This window comes from Aureobasidium pullulans, assembly GCF_000721785.1.
Source record: "Aureobasidium pullulans EXF-150 unplaced genomic scaffold scaffold_1, whole genome shotgun sequence".
NCBI lineage: Eukaryota > Fungi > Ascomycota > Dothideomycetes > Dothideales > Saccotheciaceae > Aureobasidium > Aureobasidium pullulans.
Genome location: NW_021941021.1, coordinates 879,947 through 903,385, shown reverse-complemented (window position 1 = coordinate 903,385; position 23,439 = coordinate 879,947). Strand labels below are relative to the sequence as shown.

The window sequence follows — 23,439 nt, the reverse complement described above, 5'->3', positions numbered from 1 at the left end:
ACGAGGTGCGGGTTAGGGAGGCTGTTTGATCCGATTGGCTTCGCGTGACGCGCGGGGCTCATGCCAATCAATTGGACCCTTTTTCCTTCCTTCTCACCACTTTGGCAGTCGCTATCATGAACGGGACCTGCCTTAATCGGCTTTCACACTCAGGAAAGATAAGGCCAAGATGTATCATTGGTAGCAGAATCAAGCACTGGTTTCATTGCTTGTCTTTAGGTCAAGCGTTGGCGCGTGCCGCAAGCTTTTCTTCGCAGCCATGCACCACTCTCTCGGGACAGCTCATATATTCTGCAGTGATACACACGACAAATGCGTATCTTTAAACTTCCGAATGTTCTCCATAGGGACTTAAGCTACACTGAAAGGCTCCCTTCATCGCTTTCGCGAAAAGTATATTTCCATGTCTCGTCATGACTACACGACCGATGTCTGCCAGAGAAGATGAGCCTCTACTCAACCCGAATGCTCGCAGCTACCGAACGAGATCAGTTATTATCCTCGTCGCACTGGTCATAGTCATCACAAGTGTCGCTGGTGGGTTGATCGGTCTGCCATTCGTCCGACTTATCGAAGATGCAATATGCCAGGAACACTATGCTTCTAGGCCAGTCGAAGGAGGATTGTTCATTACTTCTGATGTGGATGAAGCGCATTGTAGAGTCGATGCTGTACAGTCCAGATTGGCTTATGTTCTAGCAATCCAAGAGATGCTCGATGCCATTGCTGGTATGCTCGGACACCATCTTACGTCGTGCGAAACTGATTGATATTCCTGCAGGTTTTACTTTTGCTTTGCCGTATGGTTTATTCGCTGACAGGTAGTTCTTCTGATAACCTACTCTGCTTCGACTGCCTGTTCTGACGATATGATGAACAGAATTGGCCGTACGAAGGTCCTCGCACTATCATTTCTCGGTATATGGCTGGCCGGTTGCTGGGCAGGTCTCGTTGTATGGCAACGCAACATCTTTCCCATCTGGACCATTTGGTTCTCAACAGCTTTTCAAGCCATAGGAGGCGGTCCCGGTATTCCAATGACAATGATATATACGATCATTACCGATGTCCAGGTTGAAGCTGAAAGGTGATGAACTTCTTGTGCTTCTATACCGTTCTCGAATGCTGATTAACTGCAGGACAAACACTTTCTTCTACGTTTCAGTGTGTGGGATGATAGCAGATCTAATCGCGCCTACCCTGGCGGCAAGTCTCATGGCGGTTTCACCCTGGTTACCCTTCACCATCGGCATCTCCGCCATGGCTTTTGCGATGCTATTGACGCTCTCGATCCCAGAAACCTATCACGCTCGCACACGTATAACCTCCAGCCCACGGCAAGGTCCAATTGATGCACAGCCGAAACCCTATGGCCTCTTGCATCACCTCAACCAAATACTGGCAATGTTCAAATCACGCTCTTTATGTCTGATCTTCGTATCATTCGTCGGAGAGCAATTGATACTCAAAAACAGCGGCTTCGCCATGCGATACGTCAGTAAACGCTTTTCCTGGCCACTCTCTCGCTTCGGCTACTTCATGTCCGCCAGAGCTCTAGTCGGCATCTTGATCTACCTCCTCATTCTCCCTCGCATATCATCCTTCCTCCAACACCGCATGCTATTCCCTCCATTGCGTAAAGATCTACTCCTCGCTCGCACCATGGGCATTATTCTAGCCATCGGACTCTTTCTCACTGCTGGTCCCACACTAGGCTGCGTGCTTAGTGGTCTGTTACTCGTTACCATCGGCTCTTCCTCCACAACAATCTGTCGCTCCATCGCTGCTCATTTTGTCGATTCCAGACATGTGGCTTCCATGTATACGTTTCTTAATCTACTTAATACGGCAGGAGCGATCTTGGCTAGTCCTTTGCTGGCGTCGACTTTTGTGCTCGGGATGAGATGGGGTGGAGATTGGCAGGGCTTGCCATACTTATGTTTGGGTGTCCTTGGTACGGTTTCAGCGATTGCGTTGTTTTTGATCCGTCGGGGGACAGGAGAGGTCGAAGAGATGGAGAATGATGGAGAATGACAAGCTGTAGACGAAGCATTTCCGTGGCTTTGGATATGGTACTGCGCATACCGAGTACTCCCAGCGCCGGATGCGGCGACGACATAACTCTGGAAACGGAAGAAGCTCTCGAGAGATCGAAGAGTGTCCAGTGAAAGGTCAAACATGTCAAGCTCTCGACATGCACTCTCCGAGCTCTCGATGTGCTTGCGCGTTCTGATAGCTAGCTAGCCAAGCAACCCTACCAGACAGTGGACACAAGATAAGCATAACAAGACCCGCTTGAACCAGTGAGAGTATTCAAAGAGTGAAGTTGATGAATGGTGTACTAATTCTACATGTATGGCGGACCCCTCTCTCTTTTTTCACTTCTTGATCGCGAATGTTGTGATTATTCCTTCATGTCGGCTTGAATCATCCTGCGATATCTTGAACTGCGGTGGCACGGTGCTCAAACACCACGACGAGCGTTCCAATGAGCATACTCCTCGTGCATCTTCTTGGAGGCCTCGGGATCCTCATCAGCGAGGGTCCTGTGCTTGCCAGTGATGGCCTTTTGCTTTTCGCCTCCAGCCATCAATTGTTGGAAGATAAGCTTTGCCTGTGCTTCTTCACTCAGAGGCTGGTCAGACACGACAGCGACAGGATCATTGTGGCCGTTCGGGTCGGAGGCGGTAGTGTTGTTTTGGGTGGTGGGTGAGTCTTGCGCAGGCTGCTTGCCTTTGAATCCATAGCTTTGCTTCTTCGACATGTCAGTATTCGAGAGACGAACGAAACATCGTAACGCAAGCGGGAGAATGTGAACTTACATCATGGCGGATAATGCCTTTGCCTTTGCCGACGGGGTCGCTAGGACGGAAGTCGATGGCGACACTGTTCCAGGTTGAGGAATTCATAGTAGGTCTTTCGATGGCGGTGGGTGCGGCGGATATAGCAGGGGCAGCTGAGCTTGTAGGGACTGCGAAGTGGGTGGGTGCAGCAGACATTGTGGACGTAGAGTGTTGTATGGATGAGATGGGTGCTCATGGCGGAAGAGCCAGCTTAAGTAGGGGTGGAGGGAGGTGTTGCAATACCTTCGCGGCCCCTGCTCACGTTCATCTCTCGGCGACGACAAGGTGAAGTGAGCAAAGCGATGGGAAACTCCAACACTCTCCATACCCGAGCCAGTGGCTTCCGTGAAATTTGGAGTATAGCACACGTACGAGTATGCTGACTGCCTGATGCAGGAGCTACGCATAGCGAAAATGGTCCAGTGTCTTCTGCTCCTTTGGAGACCGGCGGCCACATCCTCAAATTGCATGTCCATGAAGCATTAGGCCTCTCCAGATTTGTTCTTCGACACGCAGAAGCATATACTGTTGTACTTCCGTTAAGGAACAGTGTGCTACCTGGGACAAGCAACTTCATGAGACTGTCTGGAAGTTGTTGGCCTGTAAAATGTGTTTTAGGGAGCCTTGCATCAAGGCCGCAATATGGACAGCTTGCTATCTCCACGACATAGACTGAGCTTACAAAGTACTTGCTGCCGCATCTCCGTTGATGGAAAATCGTCAGTGGATATGACGAACACTTCCAAGCTGAATCGATGCCAAGTATACGTCCAGTTCCATGAAGTGGTGTAGGTCTCGATTGCATGCATACTCTCATCATACACACTGTGAGTCCTGTCGAGAGATGGACTTGAGTCTGATGACTACTGAGAAGAGAATGTGGCAAGGTACAAAGTTTTGCAAAATTCAGACACTTCTCCCGTTTCACAACACCTTCAGGCATGGGACCATCAAGAGGCAAGATTGTTTTGACTTTGATACGAATGTCCAGAGAAAGCACAGCAAGCTGCTGGTTTCAGTGGAGGTGCATGACATTATCATTTTGATGGGTAGTTGGAGAGGTGTGTATGAGGGCTGAGAGCTCTTCATTCAACCAAAAGACCGTCTTTGATTACTGTCCTCCTGCCAGCTCTATCGTAGAGATACACTGCTTCCGGCACGGTACGTCTGGTTCTCCATTCTGGTTCATCTTTGTTGAAGAGCAGCATGTCCAATGGTTGTCCAGTGTTGATTGAAAGTTTTGAAAACTCTTCTTTGGTATTACCAGCAAGTCCAATAGCAGCCCTGGCTCTTGTCGATACACACTCATACAAGATCTCGGCATCTCTTTTGGTGCCAGCTTGATATACACCTACGCCTAAGCTTGCTATGTAGAGTGGATCACAGCTGCCTTGAGGTGTAAAAGCATTACCAATGTTGTTGATCGAAATTGCCGCATTGAGTCCATAGTCCTTGATCAGACAAGGCACAGGCAAAGTTCTTCGAGCGCCACTCTCTGTTCGCATCATGAACAGATCAGAGGTGGGCAATCCAACAAAGCTGATGGGCAGGTCGCCGATCTCGCCCTTCAAGCGCTTCCATTCATCGTCTTTGAAGAGTGATAGACGAGTACAGTGGCCTAGAACAATTGTCTTGTCGGTACGCTTTGTCCAGTCCTTGGCTTTGAGAGTGTCAATCACATGCCACACCAATGGCTCAATCTCAGTATCAAGATTGTAGTCGAGATGGAAGTCCAAATGCAGATTCTTCTCAAGAGCGAGATCAATTGTCCATTCCACATTCTGTTTCATCTTCTCGCGGTCATCTTCAACGTACGGGGTACTTCCAAGAACATCGACAGAGTATGACGGATCAAGAGCTCCCGATACGAGGCTTCTGATTCCTTCACCGTCATCGTCACCGGAGAACAAAGGAAGCTGAGCAAACACACACAACTGGACATGGCAGCGGTTTTGGGCCTTGTGCTTTAGAGCCTTGCCCGCCTCTATGCATTTCAGTCCCACGATCTGGTCGACTTCGACGAATGCTCGCATAGATGTCACTCCTGCTTGCACACTTTCATCAATAACTCGTAAGCCACGTTCGAGCAGGTCATCGTGCTCAAAGTCGGACTTTGCTTTAGAGGTCAATTCCATAGCTTCTTTGAATGAGCCTTCCTCAATTTGCAAATGAGCATACTTGGGATGAGAAAGGAGATATGCTTTATCGAGATGGATGTGCGGGTGGCAGAGAGCAGGGACCAGAAGAGCTCCAGACCCGTCTATGTGTGGAGATGAAGTGTCATCCTTTAGAACATCGAGGAGAGCAGGATCGTGTGGGTTTACTTTGTCAACAGCTCCGGAGAAAGAAAGATTGAGGTCCCAACGAGAACCAGGTTCAGTACAGGGTAGAGATACGTTAAGGATGTCGTGGATGCGTCCAAAGGGCTGTAGACTAGCGGAAGCGGACGTATCTGTATCATCAACCATTTTCAATTCGGAATCGACATGAATGCCCGAGGAAGCCAGAGATCGAGTGGCCATGGTTGTTACTTGGTGAAAGTTATGGAGGAAAGTGGAAGAAGGCACAATCATAGACGTCAGAGGGTTCACAGGTGACAGTAGCACAGGTAGGACCTTCCCCATCCGCGGAGGAACCTCGGTTCAAGTTGTCGGCGTTGGAAAGGCCGATGGTTTGGAGTCTCTCAGAAGCATCCCGAGTCGCGTCTTGAAGGAGGGTTAATTGCGCGTCCGACTTTCAGTTATTGTCGCATCGAATTATAGACATAATGCAGCCATCATCACGAGGATTTGCAGCTCCTGGGCAGATGCGCCGACCTACGGGACCTGGTATCTTGACTCAAATCCCTGCTGCGAATCCGGCATTCACTAATTCGCAACAGGTCCCATGTACGCAGCGAACCATCAAGCCCATGCGCCAGCAGCCACACAAGCCGCCCAAGCACAGCAACAACAGGAAGAAATGCGCCGACGCGAAGCTCAGCGAAGACAGGCTCGCAAGCCGACAGACCTCGACATTGACGACGACCTCGCCGAAGCAGTCATCACCGATGCCGCCATTCTATACCGCAAGCTACGCGACCAAGAGAAGAGATTGGATGCTATCATGACAAAGAAACGCTTAGACATCCTGGAAGGCACGTCTGGACAGATGCCATCAGAGGGTGTCCTGCGCTTGTTCATCAGCAACACAGCCGAAGCACAGCCCTGGCAGATGGCCAACGACGGCAACGCTGGTTTCAACGAGGACGGTACTTTCGACTTCGCAGACAACCAAGCTCGCTACCGTGTCAAGATTGAGGGCAAGCTGCTCGAAGGCTCAGATGACGCCGACGAGGACTCGGAGCTCAAGGCCAGTCTACCACCTATGGCCCCCATCAAGATGTCGCATTTCTTCAAGCGCGTCACCGTCGACTTCAACCGTCCTGCTGCCCTACAATCAGATGCCTTCAACAAGATCGAGTGGGTGAAAAAGGAGGGTGAAGCCGATATTGACTGCATTGCCTTTGGTCGCAGGAGCGATGAGGAGCTCCAAGTCACCATCAACCTCTACCTCGACGAGCTGCCAGAACGCTTCAAGCTGAGCCCACCTCTTGCCTGGATGCTCGACATGGACACTGCTACACGCGCCGAAGTCGTCCAGGGCATCTGGGATTACGCCCGCTTGTTCAAGCTGATCGACCATGATGACGAGCGTCGCATCAACTGCGACGACTACCTCAAGCAGCTGTTCCACAACGAATTCGCCTACTTCCCCAACCTTCCCGAGCTCGTTTCTCCACATCTATCTCCTCTCGAGCCCATCAAGCTCCCTTACACTATCCGTGTCGACAAGGACTACATTGCTCCTGAAGACGCATCCACACCGCCATCCAAGTACATGATATGGGATGTGCGTGTGAAGGTCCCCAGCACCACCAAACGCTTGATGCAGGCCATCATCTCATCGCCTAGGCACATGGCCAACCTTAAGAAGGTCACCCAAATCAACGATGATACGGCACTTCTCCTCGAAAAGGCACGTCACCTCAACTCGAAGCGCAGGTTCCTCCTCTCCCTCTCTCGCGACCCTGCCACATTCGTCAAACGCTGGACCTCAAGTCAGCAACGCGACCTCGAAATCATTCTCGCCGAAGCTGGAAGAGGTGCCGGTGATGAAGGTTATGCTGGTGAAGAGTTCCGCAGAGGTGGAAAGGACGGCGCGTGGGGTACCGATCTGGCTCGCGAAGCTGTTGGCCTATGGCTGGCAAGACAAAAGAATCATTAGGATGCTTTTTTTTGACCGACGGCAGGGGCTTGAGCTGGTGCTATATTGATTAGCGATGGCGTTAGGGAAACAGGAGTCAAGGATGGGCAGGCTATAAGGTCAATCAGCTATGCATTATGGGCAGTTTATGAAGTTATTCGGCTGGTTCGGTGTTGTTACACCTCCACATATACCGAGCTTCCCCATGGAGTAACCACAGGGATGCGAATACGATATATCGAGGGGGCTGTGCGAACTCTGGAAAGACAGAGAATCAATAAAACCATCAATCATGAATTAATAAAATGCTCAGATGTACTGAAGGGATCGAAGAGGGACGGTCTGTATAGAGTGCTGGCAAAAATGAAGAGAGTAAATTGTTCAGAAGTGCGGTCAGAAGGAGTTGAGCCGCAGTGTCAATCATGATCGACAGGAATGCAGGGTCCAGGTGACGTTGGAGGTTCCTGCATTCAGAGCACAAAGCACAAATTAACGATGACAAGCGTCTGATTCCTATTCGACTGCTTCGAGTCGCTCTTTCCGGTCATGCCTGTACCAAGACAAACAATGCCGATGTTTTCGTGTAGATCGGGACCGAGAAGATATCTGTTTTCTTTGTAGCTACTCTCTCTCTTGTCTTTACACTCGCGACCATCCATCAATTCATCGTCCCTATACTCCATCCTATCGTCATCCCTGTATTGCTTTCGTATTCGACCAACCACCTCGGATCATCTTCACTCGAGTATCACAATGCCTCCGGTCACAATTCATTGCGTGCGCCATGCTCAAGGCTTCCACAACACCAGCGTCGCAAATCATGCCATTCATGACCCAATGCTCACACAACTCGGCGAGGAACAATGCAAAGCTCTTCAAGCCAACTTTCCCTTCATGGACCGTGTCGACGGCGTCGTAGCATCTCCTCTAAAGCGTACCGTGTATACAGCTCTCCACTCATTCACACCGGCCATCAAGAACAAGCACTTGAAAGTGTACGCTCTACCGGAGCTCCAAGAGACATCCGACCTGCCTTGTGACACAGGAAGCGATGTTAGGGTGCTCGAGTCCGAGTTCAAGGGTCAGCCAGTCGACTTGAGCTACATGTACACACCTCAAGCCAAGGCTTGGAACAACAAGACCGGCAAGTGGGGTGCAACTGCTTCAGCCGTCGACGACCGAGCAAGAATCGCCAGAGAGTGGTTGTACAACCGTCCTGAGAAGGAGATTGTCGTTGTTACTCACGGTGGTTTCCTCCACTACTTCACCGAAGATTGGATGGATACGCACAAAATGGATGGTACTCCTTCAGCCGGTAATCCTCCCCTCCATAGTCATCGTCACCGTCGGCGATCTGATGCCCCTCCCCCTCCCCCCGATTCTATCACCAGTCTGCGTCACATCCGATCCCAATCTGAAAGTGGATCTGGATCTGATGCTTACTCATCACATCACCATCATCATCATCACCACCACCACCAATTCAGTCGCGATACGCAAACCTCTTCCTCTTCCTCATTAGCATTCCGCGAGCACATGCAACATCATCATCCACATTCTCACAGAGTTCCAGGTACTGGCTGGTACAACACCGAGTATCGTTCATACAACTTTGGCAACAACCCTAGAAGCGGTCGAGTCATACTCGTCGAGACCGAACAAAGCCGCGCACGACGTTCGGGAAACGACCAGCCGCTCAGCAGAGAAGAGCAGTCCAACTTGCACCGTACCGAGTCAAAGCAAAAGGCCGAAGAGGAGAAGGCCTACCAAAAAGCAAGCAGCATTCAAGCAAAGGTATAAATCTCTGTGGTTTCGTGAAACCTTTTCGTCTTCGCAGATTGCTTCGGAAGACGAGGAGTATGGAAAGGGATGTCTTGCGTTATGGTGTCAAGCCGTGATCAGGAAGTCTCTGAAGACATATTTGTTGTCTTTCTCCCTTCTTCGTTTGGAGTGATCAGGACTCTCAAGCAGAGCTGGGTCCGTGAGTATCACACCTTCTCTTGCGTCTCATGTCCGCGAGCACATCTACCTCTTCAATCTGATCTCTTGATCCATCACATCATTGCTGACTTTTGAATAGCTGAATCAGAAGCGAAATGATCGTGACCTTGGCGGGTACGGTTATGGTTTCTAACGACTTGTCTTATGATATACATGATTGCGATTGCATGAAGCGAGCGGACTGTCCTTAAAAAGGCTCGGAGTTGGCAAGGTTGCATCAATACATGGCGTTCTATAGATGTTATGGCAGTGTGGTCAGACGCACAAGACATGATGACAATGAAATCCTAAGAACCAACCCTTCTCGTCTATGTGCAGTTCACCAGTGCAGAACACGTATCACTTTCACTGCTAGGCCCATCAGAGTTTCGACCAGAACTTGCTGCTGGAAGACGAAACCAAGACCATGGAAAGGAGGGAAGTGCGTATGTCCAAACGTCCTGTCTATACAGCACTCAACCCACCATCGAGGTTCAACACAGTATTGTTGGCATACTGATTCCCAGACAAAAAAACAGCCGCATCAGCAATCTCATCCACGGTACCAAACCTCGCAGCCGGAATCTTCGCCACCGCAGCCTCCCTTGCCGCCTCGGACATGGCTCTCGTCATATCAGTCTCTATGTATCCAGGACATATGGCATTTACCCTTATCCCTCTAGGCCCCAATTCCGCCGCTAAACTTCTCGTCAAGCCGAGAATGCCTGCTTTGGATGCTGCGTAAGCTACACTGCCCGCGCCTCCATGGGTAGCTAACAAAGAGGAAATGTTCAGAATATGTCCACGTCGTGCCTCTGAGACAGGTGTATGAGGAGCATTCTTCAACATTTTCTTCGCCGCGAAACGAGAAGCTTGAATCGCAGCAGACAAATTCGTAGCCAAGATTTCATCCACACGGGTTTGAGTCGTGCGGAGCAAAAGGGACGAATGCGTTATCCCCGCCGCGTTCACCAGGACGTCTAGTTTCCCGTTCTCGGCATTCCATGCTGTGTGTTTGTCCAATGTGCTCCAGAAGTCTGGGGTGGTGATATCGCCGGTTATGATGCTGTGGGGGCGGCCGATGCTGCCGCGGGCTGAGGTGCAGAGGTCGTGGGTTTCTTTTAGAGCGGCTTCGTCGCGGCCGATCAGGAGGCAGCGGGCGCCTTCTCTGGCGAAGGCGATGGCGATGGCGCGACCTATGCCGCGGGAGGCGCCGGTTATTAGGCAGGTTGACCTGCGGAGGGCGTGTTTGGAAGAGGCGTAGATTTTGAGGGTGCGTGTTTGAGTGAAGGGTTGGATTGAGTTGAGTGATGATGTTTTTCGGAGGGAAGATGAACTTCCTTGTATCCTGGATATGCCTGGTATTGAAAAGAGACGGTGGGACATTTTGGGGAGTGTGATGGTCTGGAAACAGAGATGCGGTTCAAATTGGTGAAAATTGATATCTTCTTTTTTGAACAGGTATGAAAGCTACGGAATCACTTAGCCTGGTGTTTTGTCTACATGAATTGAAGTTTCCTCACTTTTCTGATGAATTCAATTGTGTTTGATAAAGAAGTCAAGATGGGCAAAGTTGGAAGTCAATGGACAATGAAGCTTGGATCAAGTGCATGTCTTGGCAGTCGACGTGTTTTCGCCCACAGCTCCAGGTCAGCCTTTCTTCTCTCTCTCAACAAACAAGCGCATCCTCGCATCACAACATCGACAATGGCAGACACAGAGCAGACTTCAGCGCCCGACTACGTCACGCTGGTCAGCAACGACGGCTTCGAGTTCTTGGTGCAGAGAACTTCGGCCTGTCTGTCTGGCGCCATCAAGAGGATGCTTGACCCCATCAGTGCGTTTTCCTTCTCCGGCCGCACTCCAACCTTTCACAAGCTGACTGTTCTCTCTAGATGGCTTCGCAGAGTCAAAGACGCACAGATGCACGTTTGAAAACATCAATGGCATGGTTCTCGAGAAGGTGTGCGAATACTTTTACTACAATGAAAAGAATCGCGACTCGACTGGTGTCCCTGACCTGGACATTCCGCCTGAGCTCTGTCTTGAATTGCTCATGGCGGCCGACTACCTGAATGGTAATCCACCTCGCCTTCTCTTCAGCATTGTCTGCCATGCTAACACATCCTCCCAGTCTGATGAAACCTGACGCATCTGCAACGAATCTCCTCTGTCTTCCTTCCAAGCATACCAGCAAGGCGTTTGTGGCGTTTAATGCTCTCTCAACAGAGTCATCTCACCAGCATTGCTTCCAACGAATACAATCATCGCCTCTTCCGAAGATCCTTCACGCCCTTTGCAAAAGAACCAGTATGAATACAACCACGAGACTATGATCACCCCAACACTTGGACCACGAGCATATACGCCGCCATCTACACTCCTCCACGATGCGGCGTCTATAGTTGGTCCTACACCCAACATTCCGCTTTATTCAGTCCCTCTCCTCGATTAATTCCACCTGGGATGTCGGACTTTATATCAGTCGGAGACATTTCGTCAAGATCACATCCATCCTCTTTACAATACAAATCACGTATACCCTCTCGGTTCCCCTTCCCTTGTTACTCAGTTGTCAGTTGCTTGCAAATGTGACGAACACAAAAACTATGTTCAGGAACTTCTATTGTCACGCTTGTCTCCCCTTCCTTGGGAGTACCAGGCCCTCATCACTGTTCCAAGATTGATTCGACGCGTTAAAATTGACTTGCAATGTCTTTGTATCCGTGATGTATGCGAGTCTCATTGCGTGCCTACATATTCCACCATGCCTTTTCTTTTCTTCATGACAAAAGGGGTGGTCGGTGTAGACTATCCACCTATATAGCTACTTCTACTATCATACCTTCCTTATCACTCTCGCTGTTCTTACCTGTATACATTGTTCCTATTCCTGTCCTGCATGTATCAAGCGTCTTGGGATCGATCTCCTCTACGGCCGAAGGAGTAGGGTTGATGCCCAAGCCGTCGTATATGCATGTTCCTCGACGGCGTCGAACTAGTAACTCAATGATCGCCTATTAGCTCTTTTCTTTCCCTTCCCAGCTGACACCTCTCTCTCTCGGACGCGTTTGTTCCTTTTCGACCTTATCAAATGGCATGCAATGCAATGCAATGTTATCTGACCGTAAGGCCGTCTTTTGTCTTTTGACTAATTCCCTAATTCCCAATGGGTCCGATCCCAATGGGCCCGTAAAGAGATAATATATCTTACTTTTTTGCTAAAAGGTTGGTACATTGAAAGTAGAATGTGCTCGGTGCTTGACACTTATGTATAGACGTTTTTTTTTTTGGACTTCATCTATCACATACGTGTTGGTATATGTAAGGCTTTTTTTGCTCAGCTCGTGCGTTTCCACCCCCTGGATCATCTGTTTCCATAGGGCTTGATATCGTATCATGCCCCCCCTGTGACATAGTGGTTCATGCAAAGCTGCAGTGCGTGGTTTTATCTCTACAAGGCTGAGGGATTTGGAATGGAGGAGGGTGGTGTTGGTATGAGAAGCCCGGCTACCTGGTTTGGAAGGGCGGGTGATTTGGAAAGGTTGGGAGTGGAATAGATTGGGAGCAGATAGATTGGGATAGATTGGGCATCCAACGTCAGTGACAAATAGTCGGGAGGGAGGCACGTACAATTGGCAGAAACGTGGAGGAAGGGAGAGAGATGGAGTCACGAGATTAAAGGCAGAAGAAAAGATGGATGATGTTGAATTTTGATGTTCAGGTATCCTCGTAGTCAAAAGAGTCTCCTGAATGACAAGTCATCGCTGTGTACGGATATAAAAGAAAACAATCTTGGTATATAATAGACAATTCCGCTGCATAAAACAAATAGCTAAAGAAAAAAAAAACATAAGAATATAGAGAGTGTAAAAGGAGCAAGATCAAAACAACCAACCAAAAGGAAACCCAAACCATTCGTCCTGTTCTGTTTCATACCCAGACCATCCATCCACATCCACTTGCCCACCAACCCCTTCATAAACAGGATAGGAAATGTGAACATTAAAAACACAAAAAGAAAAAGTGCATCTCAACAATCATCAAAATCACCGTCTCGACATCGTCAATGCCCTTGCTACCTTTCTGAATCCTCCTCTTTCCTTTTCCTTATGCTGTTCTTTCTGCGGTTCTTTTTCCTTCTTCTTGATGTCAGGAACCTCGACTTCTACAGCTCCAGCGGCGACAAGTGCATTCGTCTCCTCTCTCCAAAAGTTATCCCATCGGCCCGGTGCAGTTGGCTTTATCGAGTGACCGAGCAGGGAAGTACGTCTACTGAGAGCAGGCTTGGACTTCAAGCCGATGAGATTGGAAGATTGAGAGCGAGGAAGACCGGCACTGGAGATGGAAGTCACAGAACTGCCAGGGGAGCCGGTGCTGAAATCGAATGATTTGCGCAGACGGTTTCGAATAGCAGGAGGAGGTCTCGAGGGAGGAGCAATCATAGGTGCCCTTGCAGCAACTGCTTTCGTCGTAGCAGCCACAGCAGTGCTCTCTTCAGGAATCTGGATCTTGATGAAAGAAGCCCGCTGCGCAGAAAGCGGTTGCTTGGAAATATTCCTCGCGGGTGACGGTGGAGTAACATCCACATACTTCTCCCTCAAGAAACACATGAGAGCCCTGATATCAGAAGCAGTACTCATGCCGCCGAGCGATACTCTGACAACACCTGTAGCTTTGCCGTGGTAGATTTCAGTAGGTTTGCTGCAGCGATGGCCAGAGGAAAAGGCTTCGCGCATTTCTGAAGGTGTCCAGGAGAGATAGGTTGCCATACCGCCTGGGTTGCAGAGGGAGCCGCTGCGGATGTAAATACCCACATCGTTCGCGGCTTTTTCGACTTCGGTGTAGCCAATGAGGGAGCCGGAAGATGTGAGGACGTTGAACGCGACGGTGGCGCCTTGGGTTTTGCTGTCACCGTAGACAGTGCTGGGTTCTTTGTAGATGCGAATGACGGATTTGCCATTGCGATGGCGGAGATTGTGTAAGTTGTCGTGCAGGATTTTGGAGAGTTGGGCTGTATGGCGGGAAATGAATTTCATGGGTTCAGGGCCATACAGGCGTTCGTGAACGTCCATGGCGTGGTCGAGGGCGAAAATTGAGTGGAAAGGTAGAGTGCCATCTTCCAGTGCATCGTGAACCGTGGCAGTCTTGCGAGCGTGCCAGGTATCATTGAGAGTCACTACCATATCGACTGTGCCACCGCCAAAGTACTTGCGATTTGCGAGGACATGGGCTGAAGACTTCTGCACAAGCAAGGCTCCAATGTTAGGGAAGCCGAAGATCTTGTAGAAGCTGAGGGCCACGAAGTCGGGACTTTCGCTTGTGTTGCTGAGGTCCAATTGTGCTGTGCTGGCGAGAGCCGCAGCGTCAAGTAGTGTGTAGGTGTTGGCTCGAAGAATCTTTTCTCTGATCATGCCGGGCCAGCTGAGGGGGAGACGACGTCCGGTCATGTTTGACTGGCCGGGGTAGGCAAAAAGACCCAATTGGCGAGGCAATGGGCCACCAGCACCACCGCACTCAATCCACTTCTCTACCTCTTCATCGCTGCCAAAGCAACGACTCGTAGGTGTGAGCTCGCGAATGCCGACGAGACTTGTGTGAGCATCACGGTGGTAGCCATACCAGAGTTGCTTATGTGTCGAAGCGGCATGGTCTTTGATACATTCAATCGTAAGCTTGATGGCGGCAGTAGCGTTGGCGACAAAGACCAAATCCCACTCTTCGGGATCGGCCTTGAAGAAGCGCAGTGCCTTTTCGCGGATGGCGTCTATCCGGTGACCAGCAATAGCAGAAGGTGTTGAATCTGAGTGAGGGTTGCCATATAGATTGGTTATTAAATCCTTCGAAAAGGCCTCGACCATTGACTTGGCATAGAGCTGGGATTGGTTAGATGTTTTGTCCAAGCAAAGTAATGTGCATGTGATGTAAGCTTACTGTTGATCCTCCATGATCAAGATAGATTTTGCCTGCGAGTTGAGGGTACTCTCGATCTCTGAAAGTCTCAACTTCTTCGTTCTCCATGTGTTCTCCAGAACATGATGGAGCGGGTGTCGTGCAATCGGTTTCGTAATCGTAATCGTCGTGACCGCTGAAGGACGACATGTCGCCATCTGATACTGAGGATGTCCTTGACATGATGTCTTATGTGTTCCAGCACTGGGTCTTGCCCGTTGTACAAGGCTCAAAACAGGATCGCCCGGCAATCTGAATCGTAAAACGGTTTCCCTATTTCTGGGAGAAGGGGGAGGAGGGCAACGAGATAATCAAAAAGTTGGAAATCGTATCCGACTGGCGGTGAGGCAGGTAGGTCTGAGGGGTGCAAAGAGAAAGACTAGACTTTTGAGAAAGGAAGCAATAGTACCATACCAAACGAAAGAAGATGAAAGAGAAGGAAGAGGCAAAGGGCAAAAGGGTAACGGAGCAACGTGACGTATATAGATATCTTTCTGCAGAGGAGGGAGAATGATTGCTCCCGGGTACTGGGTGCAGATGCCATGGCGTCCGATCTGCAGCAAAATGATACATTTGTTAGGCCAAAACACATGGTCTCAGTAGCCACTCTGCGCAGGTAGCCAGAACCTGAAGGCTGTCAAAGCGGTAGGAGCCCGTCAACCTGTCAACGGTCAACTCACAGGCCAAGTTCAAGCTAGAGGTTATGGATGTTTGACGAATCAACGGCTCGCGTATTTATTTTGGACTGAGGATGCGTTGATCGCCAATCAACCCTCTACGCGATGTTGGGTCTTTTCCGGACAAGTCTGCGCTCTGTCCACTGCCGGGGATGCACGTCAACTCTCTTGAGATCCCCTTTCCTTTCCAGAATGCAGGCGTATCCTGGGTGGTGGTAATGCGACAGAGTGGTGAAAGTGGAGCTTGCAAGGCATCGCGAGACGGATGATCTGCTGGGCGCGCAGCAGGAATCCGCAATCCGGGTTCACGTTTCCAGCCCATCGCAGCACAGACACAGAGGCTGCAGGCAGAAGGAAGAAAACTTCTCATACGCCATCATCCCTGGCGCCGTCCACGACTCAGGAAGGCGATGGCAGATTGAATGACACAAACTTTTGGGCTATCCCACAAGCGTTGTGACGAGCGGGAACCAGGGACGACGCGGGCGGCCCGACGGACAGCAGACGGTATGAAGCCTAAAAATCCTCCGCAGACCTCACGTCAAGTCGTGTCTTCATCCACTCGGCATCTCCTTGCAACGCAACATGTGGGTCAAAGGGCCAGCAGCTATCCGACTATGTCAGGTGTCCGCTGTGTAACTCGCAAAGAATTCTTCTCCACGTAGCCATCGTGTCTCGGCGCTGATTGCGGGGAAAGTTGAACCATGATGAGAGGCTGGTAAGACTTCATTGTTTCACGACAGCGTTACGACGGTACCCGTTTTTGCTCGCTTGAGAGAAGCCGCAAGGTGTCACAACTTTCCCGAGCACTTCATCACGTCCACCGATCAGATTTCATACCAAGTTCCGTGTGTAGGATGAAGCCGTACTCCATCCGAGACGGCGACGACAGAGCTCATCCATCTCAGATCGTTCCGCAATGTCGGCACATCCTGATACAGACGCCCGAACGCCCTTCCACGAACTTCCAGCAGCCATCCGGTCGCCATGGCTGAAGCCACGACCACCGCCATGGCGACTACCTGGCTCCCCGCAAGTACCGAGCACCTCGTATATGAGATCCTAAAACGTCGCTATGACCTCCAATCTCTCGCGAGTTAGGGTTCAAGGGCTTGCAAGGAAGGAAGGCTTCTAGGCAAAAGAAGGATGGCTGCTGAGCGCGCGCGTCGCTGGCAAAAAGGATAGCCGCAGTCTGTGCTGTAGCGCTCGACCAGTCAGTTCCGGACAGCAGCGTCTTGCGAGATGCAGGCATCCGGTCTAAGGACAGAGACGGTCAATTGTTTAGACGAGCAGTAACGGCGTCTAGTGATCAGGACTCAAGAGGTGGAGATGTCAGGGTTTACAAAGGAGAGAAGCTCGAGCAACCAACCGTGAGGAAGGTGCTACCGTGGGAGCTGGTGGATCGTCTCGTGGCCAACGATAGCATACCTCGTGCGCCGATAGCAGCGGTTTTCTCGTTCAAACGCTCAGACGATGACGACCTGTCGCAATGAGATTCGTTGTGTTTCAGGACGACGTTGTCATGGATAGAGGAGACAGCTGTGATCCTCGTCGGAACCGGACCGCTGACAGGTTCGCGGAAGATCCTCGAGGCGTCCATCAGATCCTGCAGACCAGGTCAAATGAAATTGACCAGATCCTCAAGATTGCCCGTGTCGACAGCCCTAGATCAGATTTCAAATGATTGGATATTGTGGCTTCGATGGAGATTTATTAAGTCGCGATGCTTTCGCCATTCTGAAAGCACGTCACTACGGCCCGCGCGTCTTGACGGATTGGCTGAAGTGCTCGCGTAGTACGGGGAAGCTAAGTCTAGTTGCATTAGCTTGCTGTCTACAGCCTGCAGGGGCACACCGCGACGTCTTCTTCTCCTCAAGCCAAAAGATATCTGATACATCCGACTTCATGCACAAAGGTCAATCGCGTGGTGACCGGGCTTTTGGGATGCGTCTGAAATTGCCCTCAGCCACTTGGGATCGACTATGGAAAAGTAAGCTAGGAGCCAGCGCCAGCTTGTGATTCGATAGTCGCCCTTCCATGGCTTCTGAGTCGACGACTCTCGGTTGCATGCTGTTTGCCTCTCCATTTCCTTGTGCAGTCGTAGTGGCCGTCTGTGTTTGCTCGATTCCTGCAGCCAGCCTTCACGTACTCAACAAGCGAAATGGGAAAGGCTGCCCATCCTGCCCACTCCCTTCATTTGTAGACTGCGAGGCCCATTCTTTTCCTTCTTTTGTGTCTGAGACTCCTTCCACTCGTTCTTTCCAACTGCCACTTTTGCTTTTCGACATCACCTTCCATCTAGAAATAAGTCGAGACCTCAAGCTCGCCGTGTTCATCAACCGCCGTCACCCAGCCCCACCCCAATACTCCATTCGGTCGTCAGGGTCATCTCTTGGCTGAAGTTGCAGACGTATCTTGGGCTTTCAAATAATCATTGTGCACCTTATTGTCAACTCACATCTTTCATGTTCGCGTCAAGGTCCACGACCATGTCCGACGTCGAGAAGATGATGGGCGATTATGCCCAGCTCACCAACCACAACATCCGCAGCTTTCTCTGGAGAGGTGTCTCAGTCACAGTCAAGGACCGTCAAACTCACGAGGACAAGCCCATTCTCAACAATGTCAGTGGTATTGTCTATGCCGGAGAGCTGATGGCCATCATGGGTCCTTCGTTTGTCTACCACTGTCTTTTCTCGTCTTCTATTCGCTAATGTATCTTCAGTGGCTCTGGCAAATCAACACTTCTCAATGTCCTGGCCAACCGTGTTCCTGCCAAAGGTGCTTACGCCCAGTCTGATGTCTTCCTCAACGGCCGTCCGGCCGAAGCAGAGACTATGCGCAAGATCAGCTGCTACGTCGAGCAAGAGGATGCTCTCGTCGGCTCACTAACAGTCAGAGAGACATTGATGTTTGCTGCCCGTCTGTCATTGCCCAACACCATCAGCGCCAGTGAGCGTATCGCCCGCGTCGAGGCACTCGTCAACTCTTTCGGACTCAACGGTCAAGCTAACACATTGGTCGGTACACCTATAAGAAAGGGTATCTCCGGTGGTCAGAAGCGCCGTGTCAGTGTCGCTGCTCAGCTCATCACTAGCCCCAAGATCCTCTTCCTCGATGAGCCCACTTCTGGTCTCGACTCGGCCGCTGCTTTCGAGGTTATCTCTTTCGTCAAGGATGTGGCTAAGAAACACAACGTAAGCATCGTCAATGATGCACTCTTTTCAGCGGACGTTAACATATGCACAGTTGATGGTCGTCTCAAGTATCCATCAGCCTTCCACCTCAACCTTCGCCATGTTCGACAAGCTTCTCCTCCTCTCGCACGGCAACACAGCATACAGCGGACCCGTCAAGGATGTCCAATCCTTCTTCGACTCATGCGGCTTTCCTATTCCTCTTTACATGAACCCCGCCGAATTCATCATCGACTTTGTCAACACCGATTTCGCCAGGAACAGAGGTGAAGTCATCAACCAACTCGAAATGGTCACTGGTACATGGCAACGCTCCGGCCTTCACGCTGAGAAGATGAACCACATTGCCCGTGAGATCTCCCACGGCGACCCCTCACCTCAGGAGACCAACAGCAACGAACAGATCGGCGCTCACTGGTTCGCTATCGTGATTGCGCTTATCCATCGCAACTTCATCAAGTCATACCGTGATATCATCGCTTATGGCATTCGTATTGCCATGTACATGGGTCTGGCTGTCATGATGGGCACTGTCTGGCTGCGTCTTGATGCCTCGCAAGACAACCTCCAAGCCTTCACCAACGCCATCTTTTTCGGAGGTGCTTTCATGTCTTTCATGGCTGTCGCCTACATCCCTGCTTACCTCGAGGACCGCGCCATCTTCATGAAGGAACGTGCCAATGGTCTTTACGGTCCTACTTCCTTCCTCGTCTCCAACTTCTTGACTGGTCTGCCTTATCTCTTCATCATCACTGTCCTCTTCAGTGTCGTCGTCTACTGGCTCAGCAACTTCCGTGGCACGGCAGGAGGCTTCTGGACTTGGGTCATGTGGCTCTTCCTTGACTTGATCGCTGCCGAGTCTCTTGTCGTCTTCATCACCAGTGTCGTTCCCATCTTCGTCGTCGCTCTTGCCGCCACCGCCTTCGCCAACGGTCTCTGGATGTGCACCATGGGTTTCATGGTCCGTCCCGCCGACCTAAACCCCTTCTGGCGCTACGTCTTTCACTACATCGACTACCAGAGCTATGTCTTCGAGGGCATGATGGTCAACGAGTTTGCAGACAGAACTTACACCTGCCCCAAGGTCGATGGCAAGTGGAACTGCGCGTACAAGGACGAGAAGCTGAACGCCCAAGGACTCATTCCTGGTACTGGCTTGCTAGATACCTATGGCTACAAGACTGGCAGAACTGGCGAGTACATCGGTATCTTGCTTGCCATCATCTTGGTGTACAGAGCACTTGGCTGGTTTGTGCTGTATGTTCGCCGCACTTGAGTATCTACGCTCGACTTTGAAACAGCAAAAGCAATTTTGGCTGTTTTGTTCATGACGACTCTCTCTTGTTTCTATCAATTTTCTCTTTGGCGTTTCTTTGGGCAGGTGTTTTTCGGCGCATGTCTACTACCCCTTTTGCGTTTTTTGTTTTCTTTTTGGTTTCTCATTTCGAAATTGTATCGCATGTCTGTCTTCTCTTTTTCTGGAGAAAGCAGCAAATCACTCGTTGAAAGAGTGCAGGAAAGGATTTCGGTGTTTTTTCTTTTCCCTTCATTAATGATCGATGCATAACAACACAACACAGAACTACAGAATAGCCGTTCATACAAATCGCACGCAAAGGAAAAAAAGAACAATCACATCTCCACAACTTTGTTTACACGTCTGCAGTGATGTTTTCGTTCATGTGGTGTTCTCAATGGGATGATATGCTTTTGCAGCTTTCAGACCTCAGCTCATTTCCACCCTTGCTGTTTTTCTGCTTCCTCCCTCATCTGCACATAGAGTTTTGTATCACAGTGACAAGTACCTCGTCCTGCACCCAAGAAAACCCTCCTCAAACGCAAATCTATGCATCTACGCCCAACGCCCGACTCCACAGAAAGGGAAAAAAACTACTTCATCCTTTGTACCTTACCTTTTTTCACCTCGTACCTTGCTTCAATCCTTGCATCCGAGAAAAATTGCCGTTTACAAAAGGAACCGGTTGATTATGTCTATGGCTTATGCGATAATGTGCGTACGGTTTCAACTGTGCAACGTGTGACATATGCAGCCACTCCTCTAATGCATATGAGCGCCAATGTCAGCGGCTGGAAATTTGGCGGCTGCATATTTTCTGCTGCATGCATCCTGTGTCACTTGAGATGCTTTTGCCTTTTTGAGGATGGAGTGGGAATGATTTGGTTTGGTTTGAGGGGCTGAGGAGGCGTTGTTGGTATATGAAGTTATTGATCCCGCTCATGATCGATAAGAATTCGCTTTTCCGTGAGGATTTTCTCATCGTGCTTTTCTTCCGAGTGTGAATGCATACTAGTATCTGAAGAGATATTGGTTTGGAGATTGTTCTCGGCATATGCGTTGTCTTCACTGATGTCGTGACCCGTATTCTTCTCTGCTGTCTTGTGTTTTGCAGAAAAGATGTCGCTTTCCTCTTTCTTGTGTTCTGCCTCAATTACTGGCTCTGGCAATCGACCCAGCTATCGAGATATCTTGTACGAATGCCAGCAACATACCCGTCGAGCAGAGCACAAACAATCGGCATTCACGTTCTACACAAACGCTGGCACTTTGGCGTTTCGCATCAATGCTGTTGGGAATTTTTGCATCGCTGGGGTTGCTGCATATATGAATTGGTAGGTAAGAAGCCGTGATTAACAATTTAGTTCTCCTGCTCAAGACTGGTGCCTAGTTCATGGACCATGGGAACAGTAATCGATAGGATCATGTATGGGCAAATGCGGTCAGCAGTAACTTTCCGTCCTTAGTGTCGATGAGATGCAGGAGGGATATTGCATTGATTGTATTTTCTCTGGTCGCGATGGTAAGTTGTAGCACCCTGGCTTTTGAGCATGTGAAAGTTCGGCAGTCGTGGAGATGATGTCTTTTGAATATGTTCGTTTTTGTTTCTCCTTTTGTTCCCGGGTGTTGATTAGAGTTGCTGCGAGATCCGGTATAGCCAATTTCGTGAGGCCGGTAGGTGAGGTAGGTGCGATCACTAAGCTTGGTCTCGCTGAGTAAAATTCAAGCAAGAGAAATACTTCTCTGACAATCTTCCAAGCAAGGCTCTATCGTATCCAAGTGTAGGCTTCAAATTCTGTGACTTCCTCATCATTCTTCTATCGTTCTGGTTGGCATTCTACTGGGCATTCTACTGCCCTCTCCTTCCATCCACAACAATATTAGCAGGCTCTCCCCTCACAAAGGCCTCGATAGTGTCCCTCACACACTCCTTAGTCCCCACCACAGTCCTGTCAGAAAACCAAGCTAAATGCGGCGTACAAACCAAATTCGGCACATCTCCAGCTAATAGTGGACAATTCTCTTTGGTCGCTGGTTCATGCTCGAAAACATCTGTACCTGCACCTCCAAGTTTGCCTTTCTTGAGGGCAGTGGCGAGAGCAAGTTCGTTGACGATGCCGCCGCGACCGACGTTGATGAGGATACTGGTTGGTGAGAGGAGGGTAAGTTCGTGATGGGAGAGCATGTTGTGGGTGCTGGGGTCGAGGGGGCAGGTTAGGAAGAGTGTTGTGCTTGTGCGGAGGACTTGTTCGAAAGATGTGCGACCTGGACGGGTGGTGCTGCTGCCTTTACGTTCGGCGATGAGGACGGTCATGTCGAGGGCTTTGCACATCTTCTCGACGCGTTTGCCTGAGAAGTCATGTTAGTATGTTCCATGCTAGCATGTTCATCCACCTCGTCTCTTCATACATCAAGACTTGTCAAGAGAAGGAAGATTGGAGAAGGGGACACACATACCCAAAGCACCATATCCAATAATCCCCACCGTCTCCTCCTCACAAACACGAGGCATCACACCCCTGAATTCCATCACACTCATCCCCTGTTTACTCCACTTTTCTCCTTCCTTCGTAAACACATCCAACTCCACAATCTTCCTCTTGACCGCAAAGTACAAACTCAACGCATGTTCAGCAACAGTACTAGTATTCTGAGCAGGCGTATTGGTCACGGTGACGCCAGCCTCCTTGGCTGCGTGGAGGTCGAATCTGTCACAACCAGCGCCCAAGCAGGAAATCAGTTGGAGGGAGGGTGCATGGGTGAAACTCGCTTTTACGAATGAAGTGGCGGTTGCGATGGCGATTGTAGCCGAGGCTACGCGGGATGGAAGCTCAGAAGAGGACGTGGAGAGGTGTTTTTCGAAGGTATGAGGGAAACGGAGAGGTGGAAGGTCAATGTGGCCATCTAGTTGGACGACATGGTGCTTGAATTCTCCTGGATTGGCCATGATGAGGTTCTGATAGGATTGAGATGTATGGTCCGTTGTTCGAGCTGCTAGGTCAATATTGATGGAGTTGCTCGGCAAGATGTGAGTTCGATATATCACAGAGAATGTTGTTGGTGGTTCCAGAAGGATGAGTTCTTCAGGAACTCGATTGATACTTGTAGCTAGGATGTAAAAAGGAATTGAGGTTCGGGGTGAGATATAACTTGACGTTATCTGGCTTACCGAGCACGTTAATCGTGCTTGCGCCCTTCATGTCTCCGATGACCGGCTTCAGCACCCTAAAGCTTGGCATTGACTTCCT

General features: G+C 50.1%; 11 protein-coding genes across 11 annotated transcripts; 6 read left to right on the top strand and 5 right to left on the bottom strand.

The window, feature by feature from the left end:
• The first annotated feature begins 115 nt into the window (after nt 1-115).
• On the top strand, nt 116-2,335 carry M438DRAFT_360923 (MFS general substrate transporter). The gene is made up of 4 exons (XM_029907468.1): nt 116-729; nt 782-821; nt 881-1,087; nt 1,140-2,335. The coding sequence occupies exons 1-4, from the start codon at nt 414-416 to the stop codon at nt 2,032-2,034; spliced, it is 1,458 nt and encodes a 485-aa protein (XP_029765614.1). The 5' UTR covers nt 116-413; the 3' UTR covers nt 2,035-2,335.
• M438DRAFT_6387 (uncharacterized protein) lies at nt 2,309-3,235 on the bottom strand. The gene is made up of 2 exons (XM_029910216.1): nt 2,823-3,235; nt 2,309-2,755 (listed from the first exon to the last, which is right to left on the bottom strand). The coding sequence occupies exons 1-2, from the start codon at nt 2,997-2,999 to the stop codon at nt 2,465-2,467; spliced, it is 468 nt and encodes a 155-aa protein (XP_029765613.1). The 5' UTR covers nt 3,000-3,235; the 3' UTR covers nt 2,309-2,464.
• An 876-nt stretch (nt 3,236-4,111) lies between these two features.
• Nucleotides 4,112-5,107, bottom strand: M438DRAFT_261689 (Metallo-dependent hydrolase; the record flags this gene model as incomplete). Its single annotated transcript, XM_029899784.1, has 1 exon — nt 4,112-5,107. A coding segment is annotated over one exon (996 nt), but the record flags the coding sequence as incomplete, so codon positions are not given.
• A 503-nt stretch (nt 5,108-5,610) lies between these two features.
• Nucleotides 5,611-7,109, top strand: M438DRAFT_370582 (uncharacterized protein; the record flags this gene model as incomplete). The annotated part of the gene is made up of 2 exons (XM_029908199.1): nt 5,611-5,671; nt 5,725-7,109. The coding sequence occupies 2 exons, from the start codon at nt 5,611-5,613 to the stop codon at nt 7,107-7,109; spliced, it is 1,446 nt and encodes a 481-aa protein (XP_029765611.1).
• Nucleotides 7,110-7,841: 732 nt separating this feature from the next.
• On the top strand, nt 7,842-8,888 carry M438DRAFT_264114 (uncharacterized protein; the record flags this gene model as incomplete). Its single annotated transcript, XM_029899926.1, has 2 exons — nt 7,842-8,388; nt 8,662-8,888. 2 exons carry the CDS (start codon nt 7,842-7,844, stop codon nt 8,886-8,888), a joined length of 774 nt encoding a protein of 257 aa, XP_029765610.1.
• A 307-nt stretch (nt 8,889-9,195) lies between these two features.
• On the bottom strand, nt 9,196-10,601 carry M438DRAFT_360919 (NAD(P)-binding protein). The gene is made up of 2 exons (XM_029907467.1): nt 10,592-10,601; nt 9,196-10,538 (listed from the first exon to the last, which is right to left on the bottom strand). The coding sequence occupies exon 2, from the start codon at nt 10,452-10,454 to the stop codon at nt 9,534-9,536; it is 921 nt and encodes a 306-aa protein (XP_029765609.1). The 5' UTR covers nt 10,455-10,538; nt 10,592-10,601; the 3' UTR covers nt 9,196-9,533.
• Nucleotides 10,602-10,775: 174 nt separating this feature from the next.
• On the top strand, nt 10,776-11,217 carry M438DRAFT_262137 (POZ domain-containing protein; the record flags this gene model as incomplete). The annotated part of the gene is made up of 2 exons (XM_029899793.1): nt 10,776-10,905; nt 10,964-11,217. The coding sequence occupies 2 exons, from the start codon at nt 10,776-10,778 to the stop codon at nt 11,215-11,217; spliced, it is 384 nt and encodes a 127-aa protein (XP_029765608.1).
• Nucleotides 11,218-13,117: 1,900 nt separating this feature from the next.
• M438DRAFT_262596 (PLP-dependent transferase) lies at nt 13,118-15,203 on the bottom strand (the record flags this gene model as incomplete). The annotated part of the gene is made up of 2 exons (XM_029899830.1): nt 13,118-14,944; nt 15,003-15,203. The coding sequence occupies 2 exons, from the start codon at nt 15,201-15,203 to the stop codon at nt 13,118-13,120; spliced, it is 2,028 nt and encodes a 675-aa protein (XP_029765607.1).
• A 3,004-nt stretch (nt 15,204-18,207) lies between these two features.
• On the top strand, nt 18,208-20,170 carry M438DRAFT_370578 (putative ABC transporter; the record flags this gene model as incomplete). Its single annotated transcript, XM_029908198.1, has 3 exons — nt 18,208-18,371; nt 18,423-18,894; nt 18,947-20,170. 3 exons carry the CDS (start codon nt 18,208-18,210, stop codon nt 20,168-20,170), a joined length of 1,860 nt encoding a protein of 619 aa, XP_029765606.1.
• Nucleotides 20,171-20,578: 408 nt separating this feature from the next.
• On the top strand, nt 20,579-21,202 carry M438DRAFT_6249 (uncharacterized protein). The gene has a single exon (XM_029910213.1). The coding sequence runs from the start codon at nt 20,741-20,743 to the stop codon at nt 21,092-21,094; it is 354 nt and encodes a 117-aa protein (XP_029765605.1). The 5' UTR covers nt 20,579-20,740; the 3' UTR covers nt 21,095-21,202.
• Nucleotides 21,203-22,040: 838 nt separating this feature from the next.
• On the bottom strand, nt 22,041-23,138 carry M438DRAFT_263015 (uncharacterized protein; the record flags this gene model as incomplete). The annotated part of the gene is made up of 2 exons (XM_029899856.1): nt 22,041-22,540; nt 22,649-23,138. The coding sequence occupies 2 exons, from the start codon at nt 23,136-23,138 to the stop codon at nt 22,041-22,043; spliced, it is 990 nt and encodes a 329-aa protein (XP_029765604.1).
• Between the last annotated feature and the right edge of the window lie 301 nt (nt 23,139-23,439).